Source organism: Drosophila takahashii, chromosome 2L (genome assembly GCF_030179915.1).
Source record: "Drosophila takahashii strain IR98-3 E-12201 chromosome 2L, DtakHiC1v2, whole genome shotgun sequence".
NCBI classification, from domain to species: Eukaryota; Metazoa; Arthropoda; class Insecta; order Diptera; family Drosophilidae; genus Drosophila; species Drosophila takahashii.
In genome coordinates, this window is record NC_091678.1 from 26,508,228 (window position 1) to 26,531,235 (window position 23,008).

Genomic DNA, 23,008 nt, shown 5'->3' on the forward strand with positions numbered 1-23,008 from the left:
TTAGACGTTTCGTCCTATCATTTGCGCGAATAGCTAAACCCTTGACAGAGTTATTGAAGAAAGGAGGTCCTTTTCCACTCAATGAAGAGCAATTAAGTGCATTTAATGAATTGAGGAATGCTTTGGCTAATCCACCTGTCTTAGCCATTTTTAGTCCTGGTCGAGAAACTGAGCTCCATACAGATGCCAGTTCACATGGGTTTGGTGCTATATTATTGCAGCGACAAGATGATGGAAAAATGCATCCTATTTCTTTTTATTCAGGTAAAACCACTGCAGCAGAATCACGATACCATAGTTTTGAGTTGGAAACACTTGCAATAATAAATGCATTGCGCCGTTTTAGAGTATACCTTGAGCACAGGCCGTTTAAAATAATTACGGACTGCAATTCGTTGGTGCAGACACTTAGTAGAAAATCTATTAACCCTAGGATTGCCAGATGGTCCCTTGAGTTAGAGAATTACGATTACTCAATTATGCATAGACCCGGTGTGAATATGGCCCATGTTGATGCCTTGAGCAGACAAATAGAAGTTGTGAAGCTGTTAAAGAGTAGCGAGTTCGACAATGATGAAGACCTATTAGAAAACCTTGTAGATAACCGTAGAGACCACTGTGTAGAGAACCCTAGAGACAAACTTTTAGAGAATTATAGAGACCGTAGAACCGTAGAGAACCGTAGAGACGATCCTTTAGAAACCCGTAGAGAAAACCTTGATGGGAGCAGTGGAGATAGCATTATTGAAAGCCTTTTAGAGATCCGTAGAGACACTCCTGTAGATACTATGTTAGTTGATAGCTATAGTAAAGACCCCTTGGAGAGAATACGTGCCTTGTTAGAGAATCTTCATGAGGAAGAAGAGGAAGATAAAGCTAATGGGAATTACATGGACGGTAGTAAAATGGCCTGGGGAAATGATAAATCGGAGTCTCGTGAGGACACTTTTCTAAAATCCATACCTATAGTAGGAGTCGTAGGAGCAACACCTGACGACGTAGACCTGATTCTACAAACTGAGCAAATGAGAGATCAAAATATAGTTCGATTGAGAGAGAAACTAGAGAGGGGACACTTGCGTTCCTTTGAGTTGAGGGATGGACTAGTATGTAGAAAGATTGGCGACGAGGCTTATTGTTTGTATGTGCCTGTCTGTATGGAAGAACAGCTTATTAGGAAATCTCATGAAAAACTAGGACACTTGGCAGCGGATAAGTGCGTTAAGGATTTAAGAAGAACCTATTGGTTTCCAGAAATGAGAACTAAAGTTGAGCATTTTATTAGAAATTGCCTGTCGTGCATTTTGCATTCAGTGCCGAGATCCATTCATGATAGAACCTTGCATAGTATTCCAAAACCTTGTATCCCGTTTCATACACTCCATATAGATCATTTGGGCCCCTTACCGAGTATAATTTCAAAGAGAAAACATCTGCTAGTGGTTATTGATGCTTTTACCAAGTTTATCAAACTCTTTCCTGTAAATACAACTAGTACAAGAGAAGCGAGAGACGCGTTGAGTAAATACTTTGATTTTTATAGTCGACCCCAAAGAATCATATCGGACCGCGGTACTTGTTTTACGTCCCTCGAGTTCACCACCTTTTGTCAAGAACGGGACATTGAGCACATAAAAGTAGCTACGGGAGCACCTCAAGCTAATGGCCAGGTAGAGCGTGTAAACCGCGTGTTAACGCCCATGTTAGGGAAATTAGCAGAACCTCTTAGTCAGTCCGATTGGTATAAGCTACTTAATAAAGTTGAATACGCAATTAATAACGCAGTGCATAGTAGCACCCAGGTACCGCCAAGTGTTTTGTTGTTTGGAGTAGTACAAAAGGGACCTATAGTGGATGAGCTTTCTGAATACTTGGAGAATAAATTCAATAATGAACCTAGAGATCTGGTCAGCATCCGTGAGCACGCGGCTGTCAATATTCAGAATTCCCAAAAGAGAAACGAAGAGTTATATAGTAGAAAGCATAGAGCTCCTCGAGAATATCAAATAGGCGATTATGTGGCTATAAAAAATGTCGATACCACTGCAGGAACAAATAAGAAGTTTGCTCCTAAGTACCGTGGACCTTATAAGATAAGTCGTGTGTTTGATAATGATAGATACGAGGTCGTTGATATTGATGATTGCCAGTTAACGCAAATGCCATTTAGAGGTGTTTTAGAACCAGCTAGACTTAAACCTTGGATAAGTAATGTTAATGAAACTGTTGCCCTTTGTTTGTAAAGATCGTGGTCGATCTGTAGCCAGGTCGGCCGAATGTAAATAGTGTAAATATTGTATTAATTAGATAAGGTAACACTAAGAAATAACACATGTAACTATCGATAAGAAGATGAATCGATTGATCGAGTGTGTACGATCGATGTGAGTGCGATCACTAACGAGAGAGAACCAAGCAGAGTGGACGTGAAATCAGAATAAAAGACAGAAAAATAAAAAGTTTACACTAGTAAAAGTTGGTCAGAAAAGCAGGGTCTCAGGAGATCAAAGCTCTGCTGGCCAACCATCAATAGCAAGAGAACTCGAGAACTAATATCGAAAAGCAAAAGGGATATTAGAAGGATCACGGCACTCATCACAGGCCATTGGGCCATTGGCACGCAAGCCATGAAGATGGGGCTTCCGTACAATGCTAATTGCAGGAGCTGCAAAGAAACAGACACACAGGAGACACCTGAGCACATGATGTGTCATTGCCCAGCACTAAACCATATCAGGGCGAGATACTTCGGGGCGTATCAGCTGGAATCATTGGGAGAAATAGGAAAGCAGAGGATAACTGCAATCCTAGGTTTTCTAAATGATGCAGGCTGGTACTGAAGAGAACGCGGAGACAACAATTTACGAGGGTGTGGATCAAAACGGAGCTCAGCTCTACTTGGAGGCTCTCAGAGAGGACCTCACCACTTCTACCTACCTACCTACCATTCAATGTATTATTTATTATATTATATAAAAAAAGATTCAAAATTATATAATTTATGTTTTTTTGTAAGAAAAATTGAGTGCGTGAAGCCGCACACTTTTAAAATGTGTGTGGTTTAATGGGACAAGAACGCTCAGCATTAGACATCAGTAAAAAATCGAAATATTATTAAAAACAGTCTGAAAATAACACATAGACACTATTCAATGCTTTACTTATTATGTTAAATAAAAAAAAAGAATCAAAAATATGTATTTTATGTTTTTTTTTTAAATGTAAAATTCAGTGCGGCCTCTACCTAATTCATATATGGGACGCAAAGTATCCGAATTTGGAAAAACTATTTATAAAATTGCCTGAAAAGCTAAATCCACTTAAACAAAGACAAAATTCATTTTATAAAATTGCAAATAAATGTAATGTTTCGAAAGATTAATATTTTTAACAGTCCGAAAACTATTATCGAATGTAGTCTGATAGACAACTTTGTAGGTAGCCAAGGGACAACTTGAAACAAGAATTAAAATACCTAAATTAATGATAAGTGATTATATTTTTGGCTTTTCGTAAAGTAAAAGGTTCGAATTTTATTTTTTATTAACAAGATTCCAAATATTTCAGAGATTTCATATTTTAAAATGGGTTTTTAAAAAAATGGTTCATGTTACTAATGTCAATGTTGAAGTTCATGCAGCAAAAAAAAGTCACAAAAACAAGATACTTACAATTCGAAAACGGTAATTGATTAATTCATCTTTTAAGGATGTATACCAATAAAAACATATTTTCTATTTAAAATCTTAAGCACTGAAAACAAGAAAATAAGTTTGCACTTCAAGCAAACATTAGCAGAGCAAATGACTGATGCCAGACCCACAGTTAAAGTGCTCTCCTCCTCGATTCTCATCCGAACGAAGGAGGTCGGTAACGAGCGCGCGCGCCATTTTCTAAACAAAAAAGTGTATTTCAGTGAATAAAAATGTCTGATTCTGCAGTTGCAACGTCCGCTTCCCCAGTGGCTGCCCCACCAGCGCCAGTTGAGAAGAAGGTGGCCGCCAAAAAGGCATCTGGATCCGCTGCTACAAAGGCAAAGAAGACCACTGCCCCGCCATCGCATCCGCCAACTCAGCAAATGGTAGACGCTTCCATCAAGAATTTGAAGGAGCGTGGCGGCTCATCGCTTCTGGCAATCAAGAAATATATCAGTGCCACTTATAAATGCGATGCCCAGAAGCTGGCTCCATTCATCAAGAAGTACTTGAAATCTGCCGTGGTCAATGGAAAGCTGATTCAAACAAAGGGAAAGGGTGCGTCTGGCTCATTTAAACTGTCTGCCTCCGCCAAGAAGGATCCCAAGCCAAAGGTTGCGTCTGCTGAGAAGAAAGTGAAAAGCAAGAAGGTAGCCGCCAAGAAGACCGGAGCCACCGCCAAGAAGGCTGCCACGGGAGCTGCCGACAAGAAGCCCAAGGCTAAGAAGGCTGTTGCCACCAAAAAGACCGCCGAGAAGAAGAAAACGGAGAAGACGAAGGCCAAGGATGCCAAGAAAACTGGAACCGTAAAGGCAAAGCCAGCAGCAACAAAGGCCAAGTCGACGGCAGCGAAGCCGAAGGCGGCCAAAGCATCAAAGGCGGTGAAGAAAGCAGCTGCTCCTGCTACCGCTAAGAAGCCGAAAGCCAAGACTACGGCTGCTAAGAAGTAAATTGTGAAAAAGTACAGTACCTGGTACACGCTCGCAATCGCAATTTCAGAATATCTGGCCGCTGAGGTTCTCGAGTTGGCTGGCAATGCTGCCCGTGACAACAAGAAGACTAGGATTATCCCGCGTCATCTGCAGCTGGCCATCCGCAACGACGAGGAGTTGAACAAGCTGCTCTCCGGTGTCACCATTGCCCAGGGCGGAGTGCTGCCCAACATCCAGGCCGTTCTGTTGCCCAAGAAGACCGAGAAGAAGGCTTAATCGTTTTAAAAGCGGAGCTCATTTGTACATACAAACATATACCCAACCGTCCTTTTCAGGATGACCACGTTATTACCAAAGAATAGAAGATTTACATATACGAATATGATTTAATTTCAAAAATAAACTATAAAACTGCTTGAAATATAACATTGAGACTTAAATGAAATCAAATGGTACAAATGGTAGGTTCACAATACTATTCGGAAGCTAATGTTGGATTTGTTCGGCCGTCGGTCCAGTAGATTAGTGGTCGAAAGCTACAGGATCTAAATGTTCAATTCTTAGATTACATTGGCGACTCACTCGTATTTCTTCCTCAAAAGATGTAACGAGTTGCCGTTTACGCTTACACTTTTCCGTTGCAAGCAGTACAGTTTGTACAAAATACATTCATCCCATGTGCATGTGTAGTTTGATATTTCAGTGACCGATTGTTTTCCAGCGCATTTTAATATTATTGTATTATAAATATTATTGAAAATTTGTCTTCTCTCGAAATTTTAATGGTGGTCCTGAAAAGGACCGATTGCTGAATGAAGTACAAGCTGTACTAGTTTTTTAACCGCCGAAGCCGTACAGGGTGCGGCCTTGCCTCTTCAGGGCGTACACAACATCCATGGCTGTGACAGTCTTCCTCTTGGCGTGTTCGGTGTAGGTGACGGCATCACGGATAACGTTCTCCAAGAACCAACCCGACCCAATCTAAATGACAAACCAGACTCGTCTATAGACCTATTTCTAACCTCAACCACAACGTCTATTGAATCAGGCTGCAGAGTCATAAAAGACTTTCCATCAGATCATTTCTCAATACAAATTATAATAAAAATAGCACAATCTCGGCTAGTTTATAATGATAGTAAATCAACATATAATTTTAACAAAATCAACCCACTACTCTGGAACAAATTAATACTACAAAACGTTACAAACATCCCCATCGATACAAATATAACCTCACCAGAAATAGATAACCACATCAAAACATTATTCGACGCCATTGCTAAAACCATAGAAAATCCCCTAGTGATCCCAAAACTAGAAATTAAACCAAATAGTCCAAACCGGCACACAATTAACCTGAGCAAACCATGCTTAAAGCTAATAAAAGAGAAGCGAACCCTAAGACGAACGCTATTTCGAAAAATAACATCCCTCACAATAGAAGAAAAAACCATAATCAAACAAACAATTAAAGAAATAGACATACAAATCTCAAACCACATAGAGCTAATTGAACTTAAAATCATCGGCAAGAGGCTTGCAGCAATAAACCCAAGCAAAATTAGCTATAAATCTATCAAAAACATAAATCCTCAAATTCCCAAACAAGAACAGTTTTGCCATCACATAATACTCAACGATAATGAAAAGAACTCCATAGACATATGAATAGACCAGCACACCTTTCCCACACTTACAACTGACTTCGCTAAAGTCAATGCTCTCGCCTGGTCTTTCGAGCAAACACACAAACAAAATCACGACATGACTTTAAGCAGCGAATCACTCAGAGCACACCGTTCACAAATAGAATCTACAATAACTGAGCTAACCTCTACCCCACCGAATCACATAATAACCTTCGATAATCAAAATACAGCCGAAGGCGAATGGGAAGGTTCTGAGGAACTTGGGTTTACCAATGCTGAAGAGCTTCTCGACATTCTGAAATGTAAAAATAACAATAAAGGTCTAGGTCATGATATGACCAGCAATTTCATTTTAAAATGTTTTAATATACCTCTGCTTAGGCACTTAAGCATTATCTTCAACCACTGCATTAATCATAGTTACTTTCCCTTATACTGGAAGCACTGCAAAATCATCCCCATCCTAAAACCAAACTCTAACCCAAACCATCTACGTAGCTATAGACCTATAGCTATTCTCTCCGCAATCAGTGTGCTGTTCGAAAAAATAAGAATGAAAAACCTAATTAAACAAGTAAAATCAAAAAATACCTTGAAAAATGAACAATATGGATTCCGAGAAGGGGTAACCCTAAACCACGCTCTGATATCAGCTAACAATTTCATCTTTGAAAACATCCACCGTAGGCGGGCTACAATAGCCTGTGCGCTCGACTTCGAGAAGGCCTTCGATACTGTTTGGACACAAGGTCTGATTTACAAAATGAAAAATATCTATCGATTTACCCTCAACAGTACAATGCTGATACATAGCTACTTAACGGACAGATCTTTTAGCGTTACCAGCCCTGACAGCTCGGAAAATTCAATGACTAGATTGATACCTGCAGGTGTGCCACAAGGTTCGATACTTGCCCCTTTACTCTACAACATATACCTAGCAGATATGCCATCATATGAATCCCCTGACCCAACTTCAACTACCCGAATAGAACAACTAATATACGCTGATGACATCCTCCTCCTGGGATCTGGTGGATCTGTTCATCGAACTGAAACAGAAATGAACAGATTTCTAGACACACTATGTGAATATTTCACTAAATGGCATCTAAAACTAAATAGCACCAAATGTGTCAGCACCATCTATAAAGGCCCAAGAACATGCAACCTCTATAAGAGTGCCAAAAAGTTTAATCCAAAACTATTTATTTATTACGATACCCCGATCCAAAACAAGAAACAATTGAAGTACATAGGCATAATCTACGATGAAAAACTAAACTTCAAAGAACACACCAAGTACAACTTACAAAAAGCTACAATGAAATTAAAGGAAATACATCACATCTTTAAACCAATATTTAATCCATCTAATCATAGCCAAATTACATACTTGCGCTCTCTAGCTTACAGGAAGCTAATCCAACCTATCCTACTATACGGACACGTAGCCTGGATGAGTCTAAGCTCTGCCCAAATGGAACACCTACGAAAATTTGAAAGACACACTCTCAGAAATTCTATCGAACAACAAAGAAATCCCGAAACTCAACATTATTTATCAAATAAAAAACTATACAATATAACAAAAACCCAAAAACTAGACGAAATGCTTTTTAAAATACTTGAAAAATTCATCTTAAACTACAACATCGAACAGAACAAAATACCTTATAGGCACTCAACTGAAACTGAACTAGTCACTGTAAACTTTGTAAGACATCTAGACTCTAGTGGAATTCTTTACGATCAGAATAGAAAAGTTATATTTTATAACAGGAAATTCCAATCGCTAAACACAAATGAAGGTCTAATATACCTCACTCAATAATAAAACCGACGTACATTTATTAACTGATAAACTAAAATCCTCCTGTACATATACCCCACCCCTGAACATGTAAATAGCCCCCCTCCCCTCTCCTCTTAATAATATTTAAGAACTAGATATAAGCAAAACCAAAACAACAACACTCACAATCTCAGGTTTTTTCAAAAAAAAAAAAATTTTTCCCCTGAACACTCTAACTCTTAAAGAACAAACACACATACAAAACCAACTTTAATGTAAGTACAAAAGTACAAATGTAAAGAAACTAGTGCCTAATGCCCCGAAAAGCTATAAGCGCAGGGCTAATCTATAAATAAATTTAAGTAACTGTAAACATGAAAATTGTCACACATGTATTACTCCTTTAAATGTAAACTAAACCATTTTGAAAATATTGACAATAAAGAAAGAAAGAAAGAAAGCTGGGCGAGCATTCAGTGTGTTTTCAGTGTGTAAAGTGAACCAAGTGAAATACTCGTAAAGCATAATGTCTGGTCGTGGAAAAGGTGGCAAAGTGAAGGGAAAGGCAAAGTCCCGCTCGAACCGTGCCGGTCTTCAGTTCCCAGTGGGCCGTATTCACCGTCTGCTCCGCAAGGGCAACTATGCCGAGCGTGTTGGTGCCGGCGCTCCTGTTTACCTAGCTGCCGTGATGGAATATCTGGCCGCTGAGGTTCTCGAGTTGGCTGGCAATGCTGCCCGTGACAACAAGAAGACTAGGATTATCCCGCGTCATCTGCAGCTGGCCATCCGCAACGACGAGGAGTTGAACAAGCTGCTCTCCGGTGTCACCATTGCCCAGGGCGGAGTGCTGCCCAACATCCAGGCCGTTCTGTTGCCCAAGAAGACCGAGAAGAAGGCTTAATCGTTTTAAAAGCGGAGCTCATTTGTACATACAAACATATACCCAACCGTCCTTTTCAGGACGACCACGTTATTACCAAAGAATAGAAGATTTACATATACGAATATGATTTAATTTCAAAAATAAACTATAAAACTGCTTGAAATATAACATTGAGACTTAAATGAATTCAAATGGTACAAATGGTAGGTTCACAATACTATTCGAAAGCTAATGTTGGATTTGTTCGGCCGTCGGTCCAGTAGAGTAGTGGTCGAAAGCTACAGGATCTAAATGTTCAATTCTTAGATTACATTGGCGACTCACTCGTATTTCTTCCTCAAAAGATGTAACGAGTTGCCGTTTACGCTTACACTTTTCCGTTGCAAGCAGTACAGTTTGTACAAAATACATTCATCCCATGTGCATGTGTAGTTTGATATTTCAGTGACCGATTGTTTTCCAGCGCATTTTAATATTATTGTATTATAAATATTATTGAAAATTTGTCTTCTCTCGAAATTTTAATGGTGGTCCTGAAAAGGACCGATTGCTGAATGAAGTACAAGCTGTACTAGTTTTTTAACCGCCGAAGCCGTACAGGGTGCGGCCTTGCCTCTTCAGGGCGTACACAACATCCATGGCTGTGACAGTCTTCCTCTTGGCGTGTTCGGTGTAGGTGACGGCATCACGGATAACGTTCTCCAAGAACACCTTCAGAACGCCACGTGTTTCCTCGTAAATGAGTCCAGAGATGCGCTTTACGCCGCCACGACGAGCCAAACGGCGGATAGCTGGCTTCGTGATACCCTGGATGTTATCACGCAGCACTTTGCGATGACGCTTGGCGCCTCCTTTTCCCAAGCCTTTGCCTCCTTTACCGCGACCAGTCATTTTCACTCTTTTCTACTGTTAACACACTGCACGAAAGTCACTGAAGAACTAATTCCAAATTTTCGGCGTGCCCCTATATATACCTAAAACGCCAGAAACACGAGCGAGTCCGAACGATATGTCCGCCTCGATCTCCGCTCGACGAATGAGATGGCCTCTGCTTCTCTCTCTTTTCAACCCTCCACGTTTTGCTATATAAGTAGGTAGCAAATGCGGCGATCGTTTATTGTGTTTTGAAACGTGAAGTGAACGTGAACAGCAGTGAATTCGAAAATGGCCCGTACCAAGCAAACCGCTCGCAAATCGACTGGTGGCAAGGCGCCACGCAAACAACTGGCTACTAAGGCCGCTCGTAAGAGCGCCCCAGCCACCGGAGGCGTGAAGAAGCCCCATCGCTATCGCCCTGGAACTGTTGCCCTGCGTGAGATCCGTCGCTACCAGAAGAGTACCGAGCTGCTGATCCGCAAACTGCCTTTCCAGCGTCTGGTGCGTGAAATCGCTCAGGACTTCAAGACTGACCTGCGATTCCAGAGCTCGGCGGTGATGGCTCTGCAGGAAGCTAGCGAAGCCTATCTGGTTGGCCTCTTTGAAGATACTAACTTGTGCGCCATTCATGCCAAGCGTGTCACCATCATGCCCAAGGACATCCAGTTGGCCCGTCGCATTCGCGGCGAGCGAGCTTAAGTTGAGACGGCTTCAACTGGCTGCCAATGCTCCAGCATACTTTGTACAAATCGGTCCTTTTCAGGACCACAAATTACATTCAATGAGATATTAATTTTAATTCAGCAGCAGCAACGTATATAAAATTAAGAAATAGTCGGAAGTATGAAAGACATGGTCAATACTTTCAAACATCAGAAAAAAATCGAAAATCTATCAAATATATTCTTATTATATCCTAGTGAACATAATGAAACAAAATAAGATTAGAAAATTACAGATTTTATATTTTTTCTTAATCGCTAACTTCATGGCGACCTATGTCTATGAACCATTCAGTGGAGTATTTTTGTCTTGGGTAAATATAAAACAAGTTATAAAAGACAGCATTTTGTGTCATATCTTGATGTAAATGACTTTAACTTTAATGTTTATCAACGAACGTGACAATATATGTTTAATTTCTTATTTTCAAATATGTTTTTAAAAACATTTCACTTGTGATTTCGGCAAACTTTTAAAATTAGTATGGTTTAATGGGACAAGAACGCTCAACGTTAAACATAAGTAATAAATTGAAAACTTATTTAAAACAGTCTGAAAATAAAACATATACATTATTTAATGCATTATTTATTATATTTAATAAAAAAAGATTCAAAATTACATATTTTATGTTTTTTTAGGTTAAATGAGTGCGACTTCTACGTACGCACACTCTAAAAATGAGTGTGGTTCAATGGGACAAAAACGCTCAACATTAGACATAATTAAAAATTCGAAAAATTATTAAAAACAGTCTGAAAATAAAACATATACATTATTCAATGTATTATTTATTATATTATATAAAAAAAGATTCAAAATTATATAATTTATGTTTTTTTGTAAGAAAAATTGAGTGCGTGAAGCCGCACACTTTTAAAATGTGTGTGGTTTAATGGGACAAGAACGCTCAGCATTAGACATCAGTAAAAAATCGAAATATTATTAAAAACAGTCTGAAAATAACACATATACACTATTCAATGCTTTACTTATTATGTTAAATAAAAAAAAGAATCAAAAATATGTATTTTATGTTTTTTTTTTTAATGTAAAATTCAGTGCGGACTCTACCTAATTCATATATGGGACGCAAAGTATCCGAATTTGGAAAAACTATTTATAAAATTGCCTGAAAAGCTAAATCCACTTAAACAAAGACAAAATTCATTTCATAAAATTGCAAATAAATGTAATGTTTCGAAAGATTAATATTTTTAACAGTCCGAAAACTATTATCGAATGTAGTCTGATAGACAACTTTGTACGTAGCCAAGGGACAACTTGAAACAAGAATTAAAATACCTAAATTAATGATAAGTGATTATATTTTTGGTTTTTCGTAAAGTAAAAGGTTCGAATTTTATTTTTTATTAACAAGATTCCAAGCATTTCAGAGATTTCATATTTTAAAATGGGTTTTTAAAAAAATTGTTCATGTTACGAATGTCAATGTTGAAGTTCATGCAGCAATAAAAAGTCACAAAAACAAGATATTTACAATTCGAAAACGGTAATTGATTAATTCATCTTTTAAGGATGTATACCAATAAAAACATATTTTCTATTTAAAATCTTAAGCACTGAAAACAAGAAAATAAGTTTGCACTTCAAGCAAACATTAGCAGAGCAAATGACTGATGCCAGACCCACAGTTAAAGTGCTCTCCTCCTCGATTCTCATCCGAACGAAGGAGGTCGGTAACGAGCGCGCGCGCCATTTTCTAAACAAAAAAGTGTATTTCAGTGAATAAAAATGTCTGATTCTGCAGTTGCAACGTCCGCTTCCCCAGTGGCTGCCCCACCAGCGCCAGTTGAGAAGAAGGTGGCCGCCAAAAAGGCATCTGGATCCGCTGCTACAAAGGCAAAGAAGACCACTGCCCCGCCATCGCATCCGCCAACTCAGCAAATGGTAGACGCTTCCATCAAGAATTTGAAGGAGCGTGGCGGCTCATCGCTTCTGGCAATCAAGAAATATATCAGTGCCACTTATAAATGCGATGCCCAGAAGCTGGCTCCATTCATCAAGAAGTACTTGAAATCTGCCGTGGTCAATGGAAAGCTGATTCAAACAAAGGGAAAGGGTGCGTCTGGCTCATTTAAACTGTCGGCCTCCGCCAAGAAGGATCCCAAGCCAAAGGTTGCGTCTGCTGAGAAGAAAGTGAAAAGCAAGAAGGTAGCCGCCAAGAAGACCGGAGCCACCACCAAGAAGGCTGCCACGGGAGCTGCCGACAAGAAGCCCAAGGCTAAGAAGGCTGTTGCCACCAAAAAGACCGCCGAGAAGAAGAAAACGGAGAAGACGAAGGCCAAGGATGCCAAGAAAACTGGAACCGTAAAGGCAAAGCCAGCAGCAACAAAGGCCAAGTCGACGGCAGCGAAGCCGAAGGCGGCCAAAGCACCAAAAGCCAAACCAGCGGCGTCTGCTAAACCCAAAAAGGCGGTGAAGAAAGCAGCTGCTCCTGCTACCGCTAAGAAGCCGAAAGCCAAGACTACGGCTGCTAAGAAGTAAATTGTGAAAAAGTACAGTACCTGGTACACGCTCGCAATCGCAATTTCAGATTTCGAAATCTGAAATTAGTTTAACAAGCCCTTTTCAGGGCTACAACTTTGGTTAACAAGAGAAAGGAACTTTCAATTGAAAACATATTGTACATTTAATGTATCCATTTATATTGTGGCACCTGGCCGCCAGTAGAAAGTATATCAGTATACCAGGTTCATAGAGGAGACATTGCACAATTTCTTTGTAAATAGATGTTAATGATTAAGTCCTTTAAAAAAATGGTGCACCAAATTGATCATTTTATATTTTATGGCAAATGGCAAATGGTTTATGGTATATTGAAAATTTAGTTTCTTTGGTAAAATATGTTGTGGCCCTGAAAAGGGCCGTTTTGGATCTTTCTCCGCATCCGCAGCAAGAGAAAATTACTTGGAGCTGGTGTATTTGGTGACAGCCTTGGTTCCCTCACTAACGGCGTGCTTGGCCAACTCTCCGGGCAGGAGCAGGCGAACAGCCGTTTGGATTTCCCGACTGGTGATGGTCGAGCGCTTGTTGTAGTGAGCCAGACGAGAGGCCTCGGCAGCAATGCGCTCGAAGATATCATTCACAAAGCTGTTCATGATGCTCATCGCCTTCGACGAAATGCCGGTGTCAGGATGGACCTGCTTCAGGACCTTGTAAATGTAGATGGCGTAGCTCTCCTTCCTCTTGCGCTTCTTCTTCTTGTCGGTCTTGGTGATGTTCTTCTGGGCCTTGCCAGCCTTCTTGGCTGCCTTTCCACTAGTTTTAGGCGGCATTATTCACTTCACTTATGATTTCACAAACACAATTCACTGATCATAGTGGTGCGTTCAGTTCAGTTCAGTTTATTGTCGGTTTCTTTTTGGGTTTAGATACATAGTTAATCTTATATAATAGTAATACAAAAATGACAAGTTTATGTTTACTTAGCTTAGTTAGTGTTACATTTTAACCCTGCGCTTTCAAGCTTATCCGGGCGTTCGTTTTTACATTATGATTTATCTTTATTTGTACTCTGTACGGCATTGATATTAGTGTGTTTGTATTTGTATTTTGTTTCTTATATTTATTTATATTCAGGGAAAAATGTTTACAAAACAGAAAAACCTGAGAGAATGATGATTGATTTTTAGTTGTTGTATTCTTAAAAGCTAGAGAAAACTAAGATTAATGGGGAGGGTGGGGGCGTATTTACAAAGGATGGTATATACAAGGTATTTAAGGCACGGTGGCTGGTGTTTATTATAGAATATTTTTACTGGTTTGTGTTGTATACCAGATTGTTTGGGTTTATGGAGTCATGCCTCCTATGATAAAATATCAGTTTATTATTTGTATTGTATATTATTCCTATTTCTTTGAGGTAGTTTATATGGTTTATTGCTAAATTATGAATGGAAAAGTTAATAGGAGGTTGTTTTTGGGCGACGCTGTTTGAGATCAGATGATTACTATTGTTTCGGTTGTTTTCAACGAATTGTTCGATAATTTTGAATATTTGGGTATCGATGCGCTTGGTTTGTGTTAGTTGGTATAGGTTGCTGTTGTTTATAAAGTGATTTGTTATGGAGTTCCTGGCAGAGGAGCCCAGGGCTCTACGTAGTATTTTTCTTTCAAAAAGTCTTAGATTTTCCATTTCACTTGACTTTAAGTTGAACCAGGCTATGTGGCCGTATGTGAGTATTGGTTGTATTAATTTTTTATATATTAGCGATCTTATTTTGATTAATTCTTTGTTTAAATCTGATGCATTTGTTCCGAGTGAACCAAAAGCTTTATGAATTTGGGCTATTTGAATTTTCGCTTTTTTAAGGAGATATTGTGTGTTTGGCTTAAAACTTAGTTTTTCGTCATAGTATACTCCCAGGTATTTTATTTCCTTTACATTTTTTATTTCAGTGTTTCTGTTGACATATATTTTGGGTTGAAAATTACGAGCATTTGGGTATAGATTACGTATCACGTGACCTTTTAATATGGTGCTTTCACATTTGCTGGTATTTAGTTTGAGTCGCCATTTATTAAAATAGTCGGACAGTTGATCAAGGTATTCGTTTAGGTCAGTCTCTGCATTGGAGATTCTGGCTCCTGAGGCGAGCAGTAGGATGTCGTCAGCGTATACAAATGGCTGGATTATGGCTCTGGATGTTGAGTTAAGATGTCGCTGAAATTCTGGAAGGTCTGCTAAGTAGATGTTATACAGGATGGGAGCTAGGGTGGATCCTTGTGGGACTCCTGCGACTATTTCCCGGATAAGTGAGCGTTCAGTGCCATCAGAGCTGATTACGTAGAAGGAACGGTTTGTTAGGTAGTTAAATATTATTTTAGTCAGATGCTGGTTAAAGTTGTGTAGGTGGTACATTTTATATATCAGTGCATTTGTCCAGACCGTATCGAATGCTTTTTCGAAGTCCAGGGCACATGCTATGACGGCTCGTTTGTTACTTATATTGGAGTATATAAAGTTATTAGCGGCTGCTAGTGAATGGGATATTGACATATTTTTCCGGAATCCAAATTGAAATGGTTGGAGGATTGTGTTATTTTCTAGATGTTCTGTTAGTTTCAAGGCAAGTATTTTTTCTAGTAGTTGGCTTATTGCAGATAGTATTGAGATTGGTCTGAATCCCAGAAGGGATTCATGATTAGCTTTTGGTTTTGGAATGGCAATTACTTTGCTGCATTTCCAGCTGCTAGGAAAGTATGATATGTTTAAGCAGTGATTAAATATCCGTGCAATGTGGCTAAGTACAGGTATATTCATTCTTTTTAGAAGGTAGTTGCTCGTTCCATCTGGACCGAGCGTTTTCTTTGCGTTTCCACTCTTTATAAGCTCAAAAAGTTGATTGCTGTTCGTGAACCCGTGTTCTTCCGCATTTTGCCAGTTTCCATCAGCTGTGATATTTTCATTAAAGGTGATGGATGGGCTATTTTCGTTTGAGAATGTTTCCCTTACTGTGCTTTGGATTAGATTAGCATGAGGCTGGTGCTGTGGGTTTGCTGTCGATAGGCTGTCATTTTGCTTGTGAATTCGTTCAAAGGACCAAGCAAGTCCATTTATTTTATCAAATTCTGTTTTTAAGATGGCTGGAGTATTTATATCAATGGTTTGTATTTCAACTGGTGTGAGTATTATGTTTTGATTTCTATGGTTAGGTTGAGTGAGTTTCAGAGTTTTTAAGCTTATGTTCCTTGGTTTTAGGTGTTGTATTTTATGTTGTATGTAGTTTATGTGGCTGATTTTTAGAAGGTTGTTTATTTCCACTTTTAACAGTTTTATTTCATTGTTAATGTACTGTTTTTCATGTGATGAAAGGGAAAATATGTGTCGAAATAGGTACCGTCTGAGATACCGGCAGTGTTTTATAAGTTGCAAGCAGGTAGGACTAGGACGTACGATTTTGTTTGGCTTTTTTGGATCTATTTTAATGATTGGTATGGCTTCGGTGGAGTTTAATGCTTTATCTATTGCTTGATTAAGTTTAATTATGTGGTTGTCAATCTGTTCGGAGGTTTGGTTCAGGCAATTTGGGACGGGTGATAGATTTGTTAGGATGGTCCTGTTCCATATTAACGAGTCCATTTGTTTAAAGTTGTAGATTTTTTTCGGGTCTATTTCCTCTAGTACAAACGGTTCAAGATTTAGTTTAATTTCTACTCCAAAATGGTCTGATGGGAAGTCTTTGGTTATTTTGCATATATTGCCAGTTTCTATTGATAATTCGTTTGAACATATAAAAAAGTCTATTGATGAGTCTATTATTTGGTTGGGCCGGGTGGGTTCTATTGTTGAAAGTAATGTAAGATTGGGTTGGTTTGTGAGCCAATCGTAAAGTAATTGTCCATTTGAATTAAGGTGTCTGGGGTTATGGTTTGGTATATGCCAACTAGGGTGTTTTGCATTAAGATCACATCCGATTATTATTGGGCTATTGTTGGTCTGTTCATTTATATGGTTTATTATATTGTTTAGGTCTCCTGTGTGAAGCAGAGTGCCTGGTCTTTTGTATAGTGTGACTAATACAATGCTGTGCCTTTCTTGTCGTCGATTTAGGTAACAGATTTGGATTGCAACTGCTTCGATGTTGATTGTGGCTGGTATGTTCAGCTGTTGATATTTCATTCCGTTTTTTGTTGCAATGGCTACTGAGGCTTTGGAGTATCGATTATTGGTTTCTGGCTGATTGTTTGGTCTTTGGCGGGTAAATTGGTATTGTGAGAGATTGGGGTTATGGGTGTCGGATAGGCGGTGTTCTGCTATAAGCATGGCATTTGGCCTGTGCTTTAGAATGTATTTCTCAAGCTCAGCTCGTTTGTAAAGCTGTCTAAGTCCGTTTACATTTTGGAATATACATTTAAACTTCATTGTGATATTTTTATGATAAAATCAAGTAATATTTGTTTTTTGGTGTTTTGGTTGTGATTGCTTGGGTACTTCTGTATGGTTTCTTGCATTATTTCTATGCAGTCCACAATATTTTTCCCAAATAGTTTCATTGAGTCATTATTAAGGTTTTCAAACGTAAATTTATTGGTGTTTGTGGCTTCATTTCGTGTTGATGTTGTGTTATTTTTTATAATATGTGGCTTACTCTGATTTGTATTATTTTTTACGTTGCTTATACCAGATTTTAGGGTATCTGAGAAGGTAACACCTTCTTTTATTTGGCTTTGAGCACGTGTTTTTTGATTTACAGTGTGAGATTGATTGTTACGTTTTTGAGATTTTTCTTTAATGTAGTTTAATCTTACTGGGCATATTCTTGCGTTGGCCGTATGTGGGCCTTGGCAATTTACACATTTTGTGATGTTTTCCAGTTTCTCAGCGTCATTTTCGGGCTTTTTGATTTTACACTGCCCAGGGGCATGAGTTTCAACGCATTTAACGCATCTGTATGGCATGTTGCAGTTGGATGCGACGTGTCGAAAACGTTGACATTTACGGCATTGCTTTATATGTTTTGGGTGGGGCCTAAAAGCTTCCACATCTATCCTACAGTTTAGTAGAGTCTTTATATTAAAAATATTTTTAATTTCGGTTGATTTTTTAACTACTATTAGCCAGTGTTTTATTTTATATGGTTCTATGGATATGATTTCTAGTTCAGGGACGGCTTCAGTAAGAGCTATTTTAAGGTCAGATTGATCAAAAGCTGTGGGTGGTATTTTTTTGATTATGATATTATGGGGTTTTAGTTGTTTTGGGGTGTATGTAAAGAATAACATTTTGTTTTGCATGAGAGTATCTTTAGCGTTAAGTAGATCATTTAGTGTGTATAGTTTAATATGCATTACGTTTTTATTAATAATATTAAGAGTATATTTGCTGGACAGAATACCTCTGATCTTTTTAGGGTTTTCGTTATAGAGGACGATGACTGGAAGGTTCTTCAGAGTGTCGCTGTTTCCTGGGGTTGGTCCAGATGCTGCAGCTGGCTTTAATGAAGTCGACGTTGATGTCTTCTTTGCTGGTATAGTTTTATCTTTCGATGTCTTCTTTTGTTTTGGATTGTTAAAGGACGATTTCAATGTAGGGAAGTCTTCATTGTTGTTATTTTGTTCTATCGCAGATGGATTAATATTTGAATTGGCTTTTGCAATGCTTAGCTGTTGTTGTAGATCTTTAACGACTTCCTTTAGTCGGCGAAGTTCATCTAGTAGTATAGCAAGCTGATCCCTTGATATACCTCGCTTAGGTATTTCGTCTTCATCATCGCTGGTGAATTCTTCTTCATCGCTGGTGCATTCTTCTTCGTGGTTATAGTCGCCTTCTTCCTCAGAGGACGTCTCAAGTTTGCGTTTTATGCTCGCATTTTCGGAATCCATTTCGTCTTGGATTTCTCTGTTTTCGTCAGCTGTGAAACTCTGAAGATTTTTTACTTCGGGTGTATTTGCTTTGGAAGCATGAGATGTTGAGGGCCCAGCATCTTGCGATGTTTTGTCAATTAGTGATTCTTCGTTTTGCATCTTTGAAGTTTTGTTCACTTTTTTCGCATTTTTGTTGTATGGCATGTTTCTAAGTTTACAAGGACTTTTAAACAATTTACATGTTTGCCGCGTATGAGCGTCGCCAGTTTGGTTTGTGCTCGAAACTGCATGAGCAGTTGACTCTTGAATTACTTTGATCTTATACGGATCCACTTTTCTACAGAACTTTGTAGGTCACTTATTGAGAATTTAGTTTTCAGTCACTATCTGGTTTTCAGTCTCTATCTGAATTCTGGGAATTGCGAAATTCTAAGAAAGCAAGCTTTTCTTAGAAGCTTTCTTGGCTGCCTTTCCACTAGTTTTAGGCGGCATTATTCACTTCACTTATGATTTCACAAACACAATTCACTGATCATAGTGGTGCGAAGAGAGTGTTCAGCTTTATACTTTTTTTCGAGCAATGTTTTCAGGTCTATGGCACCCACCCCTAACTGAACGCGCAGGCAGACGAAAAAGTATAAATACGTGGCTACCCGGGGCTGGGCGAGCATTCAGTGTGTTTTCAGTGTGTAAAGTGAACCAAGTGAAATACTCGTAAAGCAAAATGTCTGGTCGTGGAAAAGGTGGCAAAGTGAAGGGAAAGGCAAAGTCCCGCTCGAACCGTGCCGGTCTTCAGTTCCCAGTGGGCCGTATTCACCGTCTGCTCCGCAAGGGCAACTATGCCGAGCGTGTTGGTGCCGGCGCTCCTGTTTACCTAGCTGCCGTGATGGAATATCTGGCCGCTGAGGTTCTCGAGTTGGCTGGCAATGCTGCCCGTGACAACAAGAAGACTAGGATTATCCCGCGTCATCTGCAGCTGGCCATCCGCAACGACGAGGAGTTGAACAAGCTGCTCTCCGGTGTCACCATTGCCCAGGGCGGAGTGCTGCCCAACATCCAGGCCGTTCTGTTGCCCAAGAAGACCGAGAAGAAGGCTTAATCGTTTTAAAAGCGGAGCTCATTTGTACATACAAACATATACCCAACCGTCCTTTTCAGGACGACCACGTTATTACCAAAGAATAGAAGATTTACATATACGAATATGATTTAATTTCAAAAATAAACTATAAAACTGCTTGAAATATAACATTGAGACTTAAATGAACTCAAATGGTACAAATGGTAGGTTCACAATACTATTCGGAAGCTAATGTTTGATTTGTTCGGCCGTCGGTCCAGTAGATTAGTGGTCGAAAGCTACAGGATCTAAATGTTCAATTCTTAGATTACATTGGCGACTCACTCGTATTTCTTCCTCAAAAGATGTAACGAGTTGCCGTTTACGCTTACACTTTTCCGTTGCAAGCAGTACAGTTTGTACAAAATACATTCATCCCATGTGCATGTGTAGTTTGATATTTCAGTGACCGATTGTTTTCCAGCGCATTTTAATATTATTGTATTATAAATATTATTGAAAATTTGTCTTCTCTCGAAATTTTAATGGTGGTCCTGAAAAGGACCGATTGCTGAATGAAGTACAAGCTGTACTAGTTTTTTAACCGCCGAAGCCGTACAGGGTGCGGCCTTGCCTCTTCAGGGCGTACACAACATCCATGGCTGTGACAGTCTTCCTCTTGGCGTGTTCGGTGTAGGTGACGGCATCACGGATAACGTTCTCCAAGAACACCTTCAGAACGCCACGTGTTTCCTCGTAAATGAGTCCAGAGATGCGCTTTACGCCGCCACGACGAGCCAAACGGCGGATAGCTGGCTTCGTGATACCCTGGATGTTATCACGCAGCACTTTGCGATGAAGCCTTTGCCTCCTTTACCGCGACCAGTCATTTTCACTCTTTTCTACTGTTAACACACTGCACGAAAGTCACTGAAGAACTAATTCCAAATTTTCGGCGTGCCCCTATATATACCTAAAACGCCAGAAACACGAGCGAGTCCGAACGATATCCACGTTTTGCTATATAAGTAGGTAGCAAATGCGGCGATCGTTTATTGTGTTTTGAAACGTGAAGTGAACGTGAACAGCAGTGAATTCGAAAATGGCCCGTACCAAGCAAACCGCTCGCAAATCGACTGGTGGCAAGGCGCCACGCAAACAACTGGCTACTAAGGCCGCTCGTAAGAGCGCCCCAGCCACCGGAGGCGTGAAGAAGCCCCATCGCTATCGCCCTGGAACTGTTGCCCTGCGTGAGATCCGTCGCTACCAGAAGAGTACCGAGCTGCTGATCCGCAAACTGCCTTTCCAGCGTCTGGTGCGTGAAATCGCTCAGGACTTCAAGACTGACCTGCGATTCCAGAGCTCGGCGGTGATGGCTCTGCAGGAAGCTAGCGAAGCCTATCTGGTTGGCCTCTTTGAAGATACTAACTTGTGCGCCATTCATGCCAAGCGTGTCACCATCATGCCCAAGGACATCCAGTTGGCCCGTCGCATTCGCGGCGAGCGAGCTTAAGTTGAGACGGCTTCAACTGGCTGCCAATGCTCCAGCATACTTTGTACAAATCGGTCCTTTTCAGGACCACAAATTACGTTCAATGAGATATTAATTTTAATTCAGCATGCTTCCACGTAGATAAAATTAAGAAATAGTCGGAAGTATGAAAGACATGGTCAATACTTTCAAACATCAGAAAAAAATCGAAAATCCATCAAATATATTCTTATTATAACCTAGTGAACATAATGAAACAAAATAAGATTAGAAAATTACAGATTTTATATTTTTTCTTAATCGCTAACTTCATGGCGACCTATGTCTATGAACCATTCAGTGGAGTATTTTTGTCTTGGGTAAATATAAAACAAGTTATAAAAGACAGCATTTTGTGTCATATCTTGACTTTAACTTTAATGTTTATCAACGAACGTGACAATATATGTTTAATTTCTTATTTTCAAATATGTTTTTAAAAACATTTCACTTGTGATTTCGGCAAACTTTTAAAATTAGTATGGTTTAATGGGACAAGAACGCTCAACGTTAAACAAAAGTAATAAATTGAAAACTTATTTAAAACAGTCTGAAAATAAAACATATACATTATTTAATGCATTATTTATTATATTTAATATAAAAGATTTAAAATTACATATTTTATGTTTTTTTTTTAGGTTAAAATGAGTGCGACTTCTACGTACGCACACTCTAAAAATGAGTGTGGTTCAATGGGACAATAACGCTCAACATTAGACATAATTAAAAATTCGAAAAAATATTAAAAACAGTCTGAAAATAAAACATATACATTATTCAATGTAATATTTATTATATTATATAAAAAAAAGATTCAAAATTATATAATTTATGTTTTTTTTGTAAGAAAAATTGAGTGCGTGAAGCTGCACACTTTTAAAATGAGTGTGGTTTAATGGGACAAGAACGCTCAGCATTAGACATCAGTAAAAAATCGAAATATTATTAAAAACAGTCTGAAAATAACACATATACACTATTCAATGCTTTACTTATTATGTTAAATAAAAAAAAAGAATCAAAAAAATGTATTTTATGTTTTTTTTTAAATGTAAAATTCAGTGCGGCCTCTACCTAATTCATATATGGGACGCAAAGTATCCGAATTTGGAAAAACTATTTATAAAATTGCCTGAAAAGCTAAATCCACTTAAACAAAGACAAAATTCATTTTATAAAATTGCAAATAAATGTAATGTTTCGAAAGATTAATATTTTTAACAGTCCGAAAACTATTATCGAATGTAAAATAAGTTTGCACTTCAAGCAAACATTAGCAGAGCAAATGACTGATGCCAGACCCACAGTTAAAGTGCTCTCCTCCTCGATTCTCATCCGAACGAAGGAGGTCGGTAACGAGCGCGCGCGCCATTTTCTAAACAAAAAAGTGTATTTCAGTGTAGAGCTGCAAAAACATCGATGGTAGGCCCCATCGATAGTTTTGATAGTTTGCAGAATTAACCTCGATACTATCGCGATAGTATCGCTCATAGATAAACATTGGAAATCCTTTTAAAATTAAAAATT

At 39.0% G+C, this 23,008-nt stretch overlaps 9 protein-coding genes across 9 annotated transcripts in view; 6 read left to right on the top strand and 3 right to left on the bottom strand.

The window, feature by feature from the left end:
- Positions 1-4,968, top strand: part of LOC138914838 (histone H2A-like) — a 124,486-nt gene extending 119,518 nt beyond the window's left edge. Inside the window, exon 2 of the mRNA XM_070219533.1 lies at positions 4,712-4,968. Coding sequence (XP_070075634.1) covers positions 4,712-4,903 — 192 coding nt within the window. The 3' untranslated portion in view covers positions 4,904-4,968. The remainder of the gene's footprint in view (positions 1-4,711) is intronic.
- A 1,872-nt stretch (positions 4,969-6,840) lies between these two features.
- LOC108065152 (histone H2A) lies at positions 6,841-8,981 on the top strand. Its single transcript, XM_070216951.1, has one exon. It carries the CDS (start codon positions 8,601-8,603, stop codon positions 8,973-8,975), a length of 375 nt encoding a protein of 124 aa, XP_070073052.1. The 5' UTR covers positions 6,841-8,600; the 3' UTR covers positions 8,976-8,981.
- Positions 8,982-9,536: 555 nt separating this feature from the next.
- LOC123002958 (histone H4) lies at positions 9,537-9,848 on the bottom strand. The gene has a single exon (XM_044393748.2). It carries the CDS (start codon positions 9,846-9,848, stop codon positions 9,537-9,539), a length of 312 nt encoding a protein of 103 aa, XP_044249683.1.
- Positions 9,849-10,121: 273 nt separating this feature from the next.
- LOC138911864 (histone H3) lies at positions 10,122-10,532 on the top strand. Its single transcript, XM_070211442.1, has one exon. The coding sequence runs from the start codon at positions 10,122-10,124 to the stop codon at positions 10,530-10,532; it is 411 nt and encodes a 136-aa protein (XP_070067543.1).
- Positions 10,533-12,311: 1,779 nt separating this feature from the next.
- LOC123002937 (histone H1-like) lies at positions 12,312-13,064 on the top strand. The gene has a single exon (XM_044393706.2). The coding sequence runs from the start codon at positions 12,312-12,314 to the stop codon at positions 13,062-13,064; it is 753 nt and encodes a 250-aa protein (XP_044249641.2).
- Positions 13,065-13,483: 419 nt separating this feature from the next.
- On the bottom strand, positions 13,484-13,855 carry LOC138911932 (histone H2B). Its single transcript, XM_070211585.1, has one exon. The coding sequence runs from the start codon at positions 13,853-13,855 to the stop codon at positions 13,484-13,486; it is 372 nt and encodes a 123-aa protein (XP_070067686.1).
- Positions 13,856-18,067: 4,212 nt separating this feature from the next.
- LOC138914839 (putative uncharacterized protein DDB_G0289963) lies at positions 18,068-19,091 on the bottom strand. The gene is made up of 2 exons (XM_070219534.1): positions 18,419-19,091; positions 18,068-18,072 (listed from the first exon to the last, which is right to left on the bottom strand). Exons 1-2 carry the CDS (start codon positions 19,089-19,091, stop codon positions 18,068-18,070), a joined length of 678 nt encoding a protein of 225 aa, XP_070075635.1.
- A 520-nt stretch (positions 19,092-19,611) lies between these two features.
- LOC138911872 (histone H2A) lies at positions 19,612-19,992 on the top strand. Its single transcript, XM_070211466.1, has one exon. The coding sequence runs from the start codon at positions 19,612-19,614 to the stop codon at positions 19,984-19,986; it is 375 nt and encodes a 124-aa protein (XP_070067567.1). The 3' UTR covers positions 19,987-19,992.
- A 1,057-nt stretch (positions 19,993-21,049) lies between these two features.
- On the top strand, positions 21,050-21,460 carry LOC138911862 (histone H3). Its single transcript, XM_070211440.1, has one exon. It carries the CDS (start codon positions 21,050-21,052, stop codon positions 21,458-21,460), a length of 411 nt encoding a protein of 136 aa, XP_070067541.1.
- The last annotated feature ends 1,548 nt before the right edge of the window (positions 21,461-23,008 follow it).

Excerpts from the sequence above, each read along its gene's own strand:
- LOC138911932 (XM_070211585.1), bottom strand. The coding sequence starts at position 13,855 with ATGCCGCCTAAAACTAGTGGAAAGGCAGCCAAGAAGGCTGGCAAGGCC.
- LOC138914839 (XM_070219534.1), bottom strand. The coding sequence starts at position 19,091 with ATGCCATACAACAAAAATGCGAAAAAAGTGAACAAAACTTCAAAGATG.
- LOC138911862 (XM_070211440.1), top strand. The coding sequence starts at position 21,050 with ATGGCCCGTACCAAGCAAACCGCTCGCAAATCGACTGGTGGCAAGGCG.
- LOC138911872 (XM_070211466.1), top strand. The coding sequence starts at position 19,612 with ATGTCTGGTCGTGGAAAAGGTGGCAAAGTGAAGGGAAAGGCAAAGTCC.
- LOC108065152 (XM_070216951.1), top strand. The coding sequence starts at position 8,601 with ATGTCTGGTCGTGGAAAAGGTGGCAAAGTGAAGGGAAAGGCAAAGTCC.
- LOC138911864 (XM_070211442.1), top strand. The coding sequence starts at position 10,122 with ATGGCCCGTACCAAGCAAACCGCTCGCAAATCGACTGGTGGCAAGGCG.
- LOC123002937 (XM_044393706.2), top strand. The coding sequence starts at position 12,312 with ATGTCTGATTCTGCAGTTGCAACGTCCGCTTCCCCAGTGGCTGCCCCA.
- LOC123002958 (XM_044393748.2), bottom strand. The coding sequence starts at position 9,848 with ATGACTGGTCGCGGTAAAGGAGGCAAAGGCTTGGGAAAAGGAGGCGCC.